This window comes from Coregonus clupeaformis, chromosome 2, assembly GCF_020615455.1.
Source record: "Coregonus clupeaformis isolate EN_2021a chromosome 2, ASM2061545v1, whole genome shotgun sequence".
Lineage (NCBI taxonomy): Eukaryota > Metazoa > Chordata > Actinopteri > Salmoniformes > Salmonidae > Coregonus > Coregonus clupeaformis.
Window position 1 is genome coordinate 14624627 of NC_059193.1, and position 11740 is coordinate 14636366.

The 11740-nt window shown below is 44.2% G+C and overlaps 1 protein-coding gene across 1 annotated transcript in view; it reads right to left on the bottom strand.

Annotated features, from left to right (window-relative positions):
- LOC121586116 (teneurin-2) overlaps positions 1–11740 on the bottom strand; it is a 130486-nt gene that overhangs the window by 58785 nt on the left and 59961 nt on the right. Inside the window, exons 14-15 of the mRNA XM_045225505.1 lie at positions 11630–11740; positions 11281–11542 (exon numbers count right to left, since the gene is read on the bottom strand). The exon at positions 11630–11740 is cut by the window's right edge and continues 9 nt beyond it. Of these exons, the coding sequence (XP_045081440.1) occupies positions 11281–11542; positions 11630–11740 (373 nt within the window). The remainder of the gene's footprint in view (positions 1–11280; positions 11543–11629) is intronic.

The following is an 11740-nucleotide window of genomic DNA, read 5'->3' on the forward strand; positions in this document are numbered from 1 at the left end:
ACTGACAGTGGCTCCGGCACAGACCAGCCACACCCCAGCTCCAACACCCACCAGCCCCAACTCTACCCCCTCCAGTCCAGAAGAAACACTGGCTGAGATTGTCCTGTTGATGGACTCAAATGGGAAGTTTGTCCAGGAGAATAAACTTTTCCCTAGACACAAAATGAGAAAGGTGTGGTGCCCAACAACGCAGAGTGCCATGGCGCTGCTTGATAAGGCCCAGCTCGGGTCGCCAAGCCACATAATCATACACACCGGAAGCAACGACCTGCGTGCTCAGCAGGAGAGGGTGGCGACTTCACTACGGGGAGTGATTGAGAAGGCCTCCGCAATCTTCCCCAACTCAAGGATCGTGGTGTCAACCCTTCTACAGAGGAAGGACTTCCACCCTGTCACAATCCAAAGAATAAACGCCAGCCTCTCTCGGGACTGTGCCCTGCGACCCAATGTACACCTGGCCCACCATCCCACCCTCGATCTGGACTGTCTCTATGACCATGTTCACCTGTATAGGGAGACAGTCCCCATCCTTGCTAAGACTTTCAAGGATGTCGCTTTAAACCGCATCCCGACCTCTCCACCCAGGAACAGCGGAGCAATCTGCACCCCCCCGAGATCACAGAGACAACACCCTGGACCAGCACACTGGACCCCACAGCCACGGCCACAGCACCACCAACCTCAATATGGAGATAAACGAGGAGAATCAATCTCCAAGAGAAAACGCGACTCCTCGACTGATACAGATGATTTATGCTTTTCACCAATGGGACTGGTAAGTGTTGAAAGCGACTTGTTGAAGTCAATAAATGACAAACTGGGCATACTAGAGTTGGTCAGTGATGATGTAAAAGAGTTGAAGGCGAGTCTTGAAATGAGTGATGGAAAAGCTGCGATAATGGAGAGCGATACAAAAAAACTAAAAGGGACAGTCACTAGGATGGAAACGGACGTTAAGGAACTTAAAAAGGAGAACAACTTTCTGAGAGAAGCCTTACTAGACATACAAACTAGATCGATGAGAGAAAAGTACTTACGGGTATCCATGAAAAAGAGGGAGAGATTACAGAAAAAATTGTGAATGACTTCTTTCTTACAGCGCTTCAAATTCCACTTGAGGCTGTCGACAAAATCCAACTCGAACATGTACACCGTTTCGGACAAAGAGGACAGAAATATGAGCGTCCAATCGTTGCCAAATTTGCTTTTTTTTAAGGATAAAGTAATGGTTAAAAGCCTAGGTAAAAGACTTGCTGGCACGAAAATAGGCATGAATGATCAGTTCCCAAGGGAGATTGCAGAACGGCGCAAAGTTCTGTACCCAATCTTCAAGGAAAATAGATCAAAAGGGAAGCGTGCTGCTCTTGTTGTCGATAAACTGTATATTGACAACCAAATGTTCTGCGACACAAAGACTACTCCATGGCTATTCTGAAAGTTCTATAAGAGGAGTCGAATAATGGAACACCCAATACTAGCCATGGTATGGATTGTAATAATAAAGCACATTTATAGTAGGTATAGTATTTTATAAAGGGAAAAGACGGTATTTTATCAAGAAAAGATAACAAGCAAAATAATACATCTTCCAATACAACTAAATTAGAACACAAGTACTCAATCAACATAGTGAAGATAAAAACATAGCAAACAGAAGACAGAGAAGGCACAGTATGTGGGTATGTCTGGATGAATTGTGATGGAAGGTGTGGTGTGCGTTTTTGTGTTTGAATAAGCCTGAGCCTGCCTGGCAGGGTTGGTTCTACAAAGCCAGAGCCCCCTGATGGGAGAGCATAATATACAAGGAAATTCTCAAAGCTGCTAATGAGAACCTTGACGACCTTGTACCTAGCTGGTGGGGATTCAGGTGGGGTACCCCCACCCATGTAGTGGCAGTGCTGGCAACACTGGCTGCAGTAACCCATGGGGAGGGGGTCACAGTCGGACAATCAGAGAGGGGGCTTATCATTGTGGCCCAGGTGGCACAAAATAATCAAAGGTCTGACTGTACTGAGATGCTTGGGGAAAATGGTTACAACGGGGGACCAGAGTGTTTGTGTCTCAGGTGAAGAGGGTGGATCTGATCTCCATCACCTAGGACTTGACATAGATTATATAGATTAATCAAATCTCACATTGTTGTCAATTTTTTCTCAATCTTGCATGCTTTCTCAAACAGCTGTAACTGTATATGTATTCGTATATGCATTCGTAAATTAGGTCCTTTCTTGAGTTGGGCTTTGGGATGTAACAACCGTTGAGCATCTGATTTTATGGTTGATTGTGGGGGAAAGGGGTTGAGTGTGTTAGAGTATGTGCGTGTGTTTATCCCACATATGTTGCAAGGGGGTAAGGATGTTAGGGAGAATATAGGATGAACCACAATAATTGTTTGCTAAAATAATAATTGCTTGTCAAAAATGTAATGTAATACAATGGCAATCCGGGTTATAGGTTAAAATCCTACGCATGAACTGCCGCCATTATTACGCATATTATTTGATAATGCTGGAAAATAAGATATGCAAGATATTTGAATAGATATATATTTTTAAATAGCTATATATATACAGTGGGGAGAACAAGTATTTGATACACTGCCGATTTTGCAGGTTTTCCTACTTACAAAGCATGTAGAGGTCTGTAATTTTTATCATAGGTAAGAGACGGAATCTAAAACAAAAATCCAGAAAATCACATTGTATGATTTTTAAGTAATTCATTTGCATTTTATTGCATGACATAAGTATTTGATACATCAGAAAAGCAGAACTTAATATTTGGTACAGAAACCTTTGTTTGCAATTACAGAGATCATACGTATGTACTCCCGAGTGGCGCAGTGGTCTAAGGCACTGCATCGCAGTGCTAGCTGTGCCACTAGAGATCCTGGTTCAAATCCAGGCTCTGTCGTAGCCGGCCGCGACCGGGAGACCCATGGGGCGGCGCACAATTGGCCCAGCGTCGTCCAGGGTAGGGGAGGGAATGGCTGGCAGGGATGTAGCTCAGTGGTAGAGCTTGGTGTTTGCAACGCCAGGGTTGTGGGTTCGATTCCCATGGGGGGCCAGTATGAAAAATATAAAATAATGTATCCACTAACTGTAAGTCGCTCTGGATAAGAGTGTCTGCTAAATGACTAAAATGTAAATGTATATGTTTCCTGTAGGTCTTGACCAGGTTTGCACACACTGCAGCAGCGATTTTGGCCCACTCCTCCATACAGACCTTCTCCAGATCCTTGAGGTTTCGGGGCTGTAACTGGGCAATACGGACTTTCAGCTCCCTCCAAAGATTTTCTATTGGGTTCAGGTCTGGAGACTGGCTAGGCCACTCCAGGACCTTGAGATGCTTCTTACGGAGCCACTCCTTAGTTGCCCTGGCTGTGTGTTTCGGGTCGTTGTCATGCTGGAAGACCCAGCCACGACCCATCTTCAATGCTCTTACTGATGGAAGGAGGTTGTTGGCCAAGATCTCGCGATACATGGCCCCATCCATCCTCCCCTCAATACGGTGCAGACGTCCTGTCCCCTTTGCAGAAAAGCATCCCCAAAGAATGATGTTTCCACCTCCATGCTTCACGGTTGGGATGGTGTTCTTGGGGGTTGTACTCATCCTTCTTCTTCCTCCAAACACGGCGAGTGGAGTTTAGACCAAAAGCCTCTATTTCTGTCTCATCAGACCACATGACCTTCTCCCATTCCTCCTCTGGATCATCTAGATGGTCATTGGCAAACTTCAGACGGGCCTGGACATGCGCTGGCTTGAGCAGGGGGACCTTGCGTGCGCTGCAGGATTTTAATCCATGGCGGCGTAGTGTGTTACTAATGGTTTTCTTTGAGACTGTGGTCCCAGCTCTCTTCAGGTCATTGACCAGGTCCTGCCGTGTAGTTCTGGGCTGATCCCTCACCTTCCTCATGATCATTGATGCCCCACGAGGTGAGATCTTGCATGGAGCCCCAGACCGAGGGTGATTGACCGTCATCTTGAACTTCTTCCATTTCCTAATAATTGCACCAACAGTTGTTGCCTTCTCACCAAGCTGCTTGCCTATTGTCCTGTAGCCCATCCCAGCCTTGTGCAGGTCTACAATTTTATCCCTGATGTCCTTACACAGCTCTCTGGTCTTGGCCATTGTGGAGAGGTTGGAGTCTGTTTGATTGAGTGTGTGGACAGGTGTCTTTTATACAGGTAACGAGTTCAAACAGGTGCAGTTAATACAGGTAATGAGTGGAGAACAGGAGGGCTTCTTAAAGAAAACTAACAGGTCTGTGAGAGCCGGAATTCTTACTGGTTGGTAGGTGATCAAATACTTATGTCATGCAATAAAATGCAAATGAATTACTTAAAAATCATACAATGTGATTTTCAGGATTTTTGTTTTAGATTCCGTCTCTCACAGTTGAAGTGTACCTATGATAAAAACTACAGACCTCTACATGCTTTGTAAGTAGGAAAACCTGCAAAATCGGCAGTGTATCAAATACTTGTTCTCCCCACTGTATATATTGAGGAGAGAGCATTGGAAATGCTTTTGGCGGTTGACCTGCTTCTGTTTTGTGGGTGGTACTGTGTGCTGTTTTCGATGGATGGGTCCTGGCCTCTCGGGGCCCTAGGGATCCGGAGGGACCGGGGTGGTATGCCGATCACTGGGATTACAGCCCAACTTGGGACGGGGAGGGGCTTTAGCGGGGAAATTAGTGGAGAACAATTGGAGGGTTACTTAGTAGCAATGCAAATACAGTGGGGAAAAAAAGTATTTAGTCAGCCACCAACTGTGCAAGTTCTCCCACTTAAAAAGATGAGAGAGGCCTGTAATTTTCATCATAGGTACACGTCAACTATGACAGACAAATTGAGAAAATAAAAATCCAGAAAATCACATTGTAGGATTTTTAATGAATTTATTTGCAAATTATGGTGGAAAATAAGTATTTGGTCACCTACAAACAAGCAAGATTTCTGGCTCTCACAGACCTGTAACTTCTTCTTTAAGAGGCTCCTCTGTCCTCCACTTGTTACCTGTATTAATGGCACCTGTTTGAACTTGTTATCAGTATAAAAGACACCTGTCCACAACCTCAAACAGTCACACTCCAAACTCCACTATGGCCAAGACCAAAGAGCTGTCAAAGGACACCAGAAACAAAATTGTAGACCTGCACCAGGCTGGGAAGACTGACTCTGCAATAGGTAAGCAGCTTGGTTTGAAGAAATCAACTGTGGGAGCAATTATTAGGAAATGGAAGACATACAAAACCACTGATAATCTCCCTCGATCTGGGGCTCCACGCAAGATCTCACCCCGTGGGGTCAAAAATGATCACAAGAACGGTGAGCAAAAATCCCAGAACCACACGGGGGGACCTAGTGAATGACCCGCAGAGAGCTGGGACCAAAGTAACAAAGCCTACCATCAGTAACACACTACGCCGCCAGGGACTCAAATCCTGCAGTGAAAGACGTGTCCCCCTGCTTAAGCCAGTACATGTCCAGGCCCGTCTGAAGTTTGCTAGAGTGCATTTGGATGATCCAGAAGAGGATTGGGAGAATGTCATATGGTCAGATGAAACCAAAATAGAACTTTTTGGTAAAAACTCAACTTGTCGTGTTTGGAGGACAAAGTTGCATCCAAAGAACACCATACCTACTGTGAAGCATGAGGGTGGAAACATCATGCTTTGGGGCTGTTTTTCTGCAAAGGGACCAGGACGACTGATCCGTGTAAAGGAAAGAATGAATGGGGCCATGTATCGTGAGATTTTGAGTGAAAACCTCCTTCCATCAGCAAGGGCATTGAAGATGAAACGTGGCTGGGTCTTTCAGCATGACAATGATCCCAAACACACCGCCCGGAATACGAAGGAGTGGCTTTGTAAGAAGCATTTCACGGTCCTGGAGTGGCCTAGCCAGTCTCCAGATCTCAACCCCATAGAAAATCTTTGGAGGGAGTTGAAAGTCTGTGTTGCCCAGCGACAGCCCCAAAACATCACTGCTCTAGAGGAGATCTGCATGGAGGAATGGGCCAAAATACCAGCAACAGTGTGTGAAAACCTTGTGAAGACTTACAGAAAACGTTTGACCTCTGTCATTGCCAACAAAGGGTATATAACAAAGTATTGAGAAACTTTTGTTATTGACCAAATACTTATTTTCCACCATAATTTGCAAATAAATGCATTAAAAATCCTACAATGTGATTTTCTGGATTTTTTTTCCTCATTTTGTCTGTCATAGTTGACGTGTACCTAAGATGAAAATTACAGGTCTCTCTCATCTTTTTAAGTGGGAGAACTTGCACAATTGGTGGCTGACTAAATACTTTTTTCCCCACTGTATCATGGTACAGCTACAGTGGGGGAAAAAAGTATTTAGTCAGCCACCAATTGTGCAAGTTCTCCCACTTAAATACACGTCAACTATGACAGACAAATTGAGAAAAATAATCCAGAAAATCACATTGTAGGATTTTAATGAATTTATTTGCAAATTATGGTGGAAAAATAAGTATTTGGTCACCTACAAACAAGCAAGATTTCTGGCTCTCACAGACCTGTAATTTCTTCTTTAAGAGGCTCCTCTGTCCTCCGCTCGTTACCTGTATAAATGGCACCTGTTTGAACTTGTTATCAGTATAAAAGACACCTGTCCACAACCTCAAACAATCACACTCCAAACTCCACTATGGCCAAGACCAAAGAGCTGTCAAAGGACACCAGAAACAAAATTGTAGACCTGCACCAGGCTGGGAAGACTGAATCTGCAATAGGTAAGCAGCTTGGTTTGAAGAAATCAACTGTGGGAGCAATTATTAGGAAATGGAAGACATACAAGACCACTGATAATCTCCCTCGATCTGGGGCTCCACGCAAGATCTCACTCCGTGGAGTCAAAATGATCACAAGAACGGTGAGCAAAAATCCCAGAACCACACGGGGGGACCTAGTGAATGACCTGCAGAGAGCTGGGACCAAAGTAACAAAGCCTACCATCAGTAACACACTACGCCGCCAGGGACTCAAATCCTGCAGTGCCAGACGTGTCCCCCTGCTTAAGCCAGTACATGTCCAGGCCCGTCTGAAGTTTGCTAGAGTGCATTTGGATGATCCAGAAGAGGATTGGGAGAATGTCATAAGGTCAGATGAAACCAAAATATAACTTTTTGGTAAAAACTCATATCGTCGTGTTTGGAGGACAAAAGAATGCTGAGTTGCATCCAAAGAACACCATACCTACTGTGAAGCATGGGGGTGGAAACATCATGCTTTGGGCTGTTTTTTCTGCAAAGGGACCAGGACGACTGATCCGTGTAAAGGAAAGAATGAATGGGGCCATGTATCGTGAGATTTTGAGTGAAAACCTCCTTCCATCAGCAAGGGCATTGAAGATGAAACGTGGCTGGGTCTTTCAGCATGACAATGATCCCAAACACACTGCCCGGGCAACGAAGGAGTGGCTTCGTGAAGAAGCATTTCAAGGTCCTGGAGTGGCCTAGCCAGTCTCCAGATCTCAACCCCATAGAAAATATTTGGAGGGAGTTGAAAGCCTGTGTTGCCCAGCGACAGCCCCAAAACATCACTGCTCTAGAGGAGATCTGCATGGAGGAATGGGCCAAAATACCAGCAACAGTGTGTGAAAACCTTGTGAAGACTTACAGAAAACGTTTGACCTGTGTCATTGCCAACAAAGGGTATATAAGGGTGTACTCCTGAGTGGCGCAGTGGTCTAAGGCGCTGCATCGCAGTGCTAACTGTGCCACTAGAGATCCTGGTTCGAATCCAGGCTCTGTCGCAGCCGGCCGCGACCGGGAGACCCATGGGGCGGCGCGCAATTGGCCCAGCGTCGTCCAGGGTAGGGGAGGGTTTGGCCGGCAGGGATGTAGCTCAGTTGATAGAGCATGGCGTTTGCAACGCCAGGGTTGTGGGTTCGATTCCCACGGGGGGCCAGTATAAAAAATGATGTATTCACTAACTGTAAGTCGCTCTGGATAAGAGCGTCTGCTAAATGACAAAAATGTAAATGTAAATGATATAACAAAGTATTGAGAAACTTTTGTTATTGACCAAATACTTATTTTGTCTGTCATAGTTGACGTGTACCTATGATGAAAATTACAGGCCTCTCTCATCTTTTTAAGTGGGAGAACTTGCACAATTGGTGGCTGACTAAATACTTTTTTCCCCCACTGTATATGGACACTCAATCACTATGGTATTTTTTATGGGTAAATTTACAAACATATATAATGATAAATAGTTTTGAAACTTGTATCTCATTATGGTATGTTGTGAAATAAGTATAGCCAGTTATAATTATAATGGCTTAGCAGATAACAAAAGAAGAACAATATCTACATGGCTCCAAGAGAAGGAATATAATATCTATTGTTTACAGGAAACTCATTCAACAATTCTAGATGAAGTTGCGTGGAAAAAGGAATGGGGGGGCCAAATATACTTCTCCCATGGGCAAAGAAACTCAAAAGGGGTGATGATATTAATTAACAGTAATTTCCTTTATGGACCAAATAATGATGATCCACACTTCTTTGACAATATATATAATAATAAATTATCAACCCTGCAAGCAACTTAAGACTCTATTATTAAGGTGGGAGATTATAATACCGTTTTAAATAGCTCAATGGACCGTAAAGGAAATCACACTACAAACAATCACCCTCATGCTCTTAAGGAAATCATTAATGTTATGGATACATTAAAACTAGTAGATATATGGAGGCTTAAATATCCTGATCTAGTGAGATATAGAGTACAGTGGGGAAAAAAAGTATTAATCAGCCACCAATTGTGCAAGTTCTCCCACTTAAAAAGATGAGAGAGGCCTGTAATTTTCATCATAGGTACACGTCAACTATGACAGACAAAATGAGAAAGAAAAATCCAGAAAATCACATTGTAGGATGTTTTATGAATTTATTTGCAAATTATGGTGGAAAATAAGTATTTGGTCAATAACAAAAGTTTTTCAATACTTTTTTATATACCCTTTGTTGGCAATGACACAGGTCAAACATTTTCTGTAAGTCTTCACAAGGTTTTCACACACTGTTGCTGGTATTTTGGCCCATTCCTCCATGCAGATCTCCTCTAGAGCAGTGATGTTTTGGGGCTGTCGCTGGGCAAGGTCCTGGACTTTCAACTCCCCTCCAAAGATTTCTATGGGGTTGAGATCTGGAGACTGGCTAGGCCACTCCAGGACCTTGAAATGCTTCTTACGAAGCCACTCCTTCGTTGCCCGGGCGGTGTGTTTGGGATCATTGTCATGCTGAAAGACCCAGCCACGTTTCATCTTCAATGCCCTTGCTGATGGAATGAGGTTTTCACTCAAAATCTCACGATACATGGTACATGGTCCAGTTGCCAGGATCACAAATACAAATTCCGTCTAGACACCGTTGCCCTAGAGCACACAAAAAACTATACATACCTCGGCCTAAACATCAGCGCCACAGGTAAATTCCACAAAGCTGTGAACGTTCTGAGAGACAAGGCAAGAAGGGCCTTCTATGCCATCAAAAGGAACATAAAATTTGACATACCAATTAGGATCTGGCTAAAAATACTTGAATCAGTTATAGAACCCATTGCCCTTTATGGTTGTGAGGTCTGGGGTCCGCTCACCAACCAAAAATTCACAAAATGGGACAAACACCAAATTGAGACTCTGCATGCAGAATTCTGCAAAAACATCCTCCATGTACAACGAAAAACACCAAATAATGCATGCAGAGCAGAATTAGGCCAATACCCGCTAATTATCAAAATCCAGAAAAGAGCCGTTAAATTCTATAACCACTTAAAAGGAAGCGATTCCCAAACCTTCCATAACAAAGCCATCACCTACAGAGAGATGAACTTGGAGAAGAGTTCCCTAAGTAAGCTGGTCCTGGGGCTCTGTTCACAAACACAAACAGACCCCACAGAGCCCCAGGACAAAAACAACAACACAATTAGACCCAACCAAATCATGAGAAAACAAAAAGAGAATTACTTGACACATTGGAAAGAACAAACAAAAAAACTGAGCAAACTAGAATGCTATTTGACCCTAAACAGAGAGTACACAGTGGCAGAATACCTGACCACTGTGACTGACCCAAAAAGGAAAGCTTTGACTATGTACAGACTCAGTGAGCATAGCCTTGCTATTGAGAAAGAGCAGACCTGGCTCTCAAGAGAAAACAGGCTATGTGCACACTGCCCACAAAATGAGGTGGAAACTGAGCTGCACTTCCTAACCTCCTGCCAAATGTATGACCATATTAGAGACACATATTTCCCTCAGATTACAGCGATCCACAAAGAATTTGAAAACAAACCCAATTTTGATAAACTCCCTTATCTACTGGGTGAAAAACCACAGTGTGCCATCATAGCTGCAAGATTTGTGACCTGTTGCCACAAGAAAAGGGCAACCAGTGAAGAACAAACACCATTGTAAATACAACCCATATTTATGTTTATTTATTTTCCCATTTTTACTTTAACTATTTGCACATTGTTACAACGCTGTATATATACATAATATGACATTTGAAATGTCTTTATTCTTTTGGAACTTCTGAGTGTAATGTTTACTGTTAATATTTATTGTTTATTTCACTTTTGTTTACTATCTACTTCACTTGCTTTGGCAATGTTAACATACGTTTCCCATGCCAATAAAGCCCTTAAATTGAAATGAATTGAGCGAGAGAGAGATTCAGAGATTCAGACTGGCGCCTGGAACATCTATCATCTCATGGAGAGAGAGAGAGAGAGAGAGAGAGAGAGAGAGAGAGAGAGAGAGAGAGAGAGAGAGAGAGAGAGAGAGAGAGAGAGAGAGAGAGAGAGAGAGAGAGAGAGAGAGAGAGAGAGAGAGAGAGAGAGAGAGAGAGACAGAGACAGAGACAGAGACAGAGACAGAGACATTCAGAGATTCAGACTGGTGCCTGGGACATCTATCATCTCATGGAGAGAGAGAGAGAGAGAGAGAGAGAGAGAGAGAGAGAGAGAGAGAGAGAGAGAGAGAGAGAGAGAGAGAGAGAGAGAGAGAGAGAGGGAGAGGGAGAGGGAGAGGGAGAGAGAGAGAGAGAGAGAGAGAGAGAGTGAGAGAGAGAGATGGAATAGAGAGGGAGAGATTGGGGACAGATAAGATGGGAAAGATGGAGGAAAGATGAGAGTGTGAGAGGCTGGTTACCTGACAGCACCTGGAGAGAGAGAGACGAGAGACAGAGGGATGAGAGGACAGAGGAAGGAGATGGAAAGAGAGGCTGGTTACCTGTGTCTCAGGTATGATGGGCTTGTCCCTGGGTCTAGAGGAGAAGAGTGTTGACAGAGGTGAGGCGATGACCACAGGGTCTGGTCGGAGGAAGCCACTGAGGTCACATCCTGGGATGGTGTTCTCCTCAGTCTTCATCACCAGCGTATCCATGGCGTAGAAACGACCCCATGGTAACCACACCGTGCGGTCCTGCGTGATAAACGGAGCGCGCTCAAACCTCAGGGTCAACGAGGCGCCGCCGTTTGCTAGCAGGTCAAACCTGCAGACAGAATCAGAATAGGATTAGTTACTATGTATGTGTGTGTATGTGTGTGTGTGTGTGTACGTGTGTGTATGTGGTACGTACGTTCCGTCTTGGCGAGTGAGTGTGTATCCGTAATGTGGGTAATTGATGAAGGAAACATTGGCTCCCACCAGGGGAGTACCATCTGTAGTTAACACCTGACCTCGGATCAGA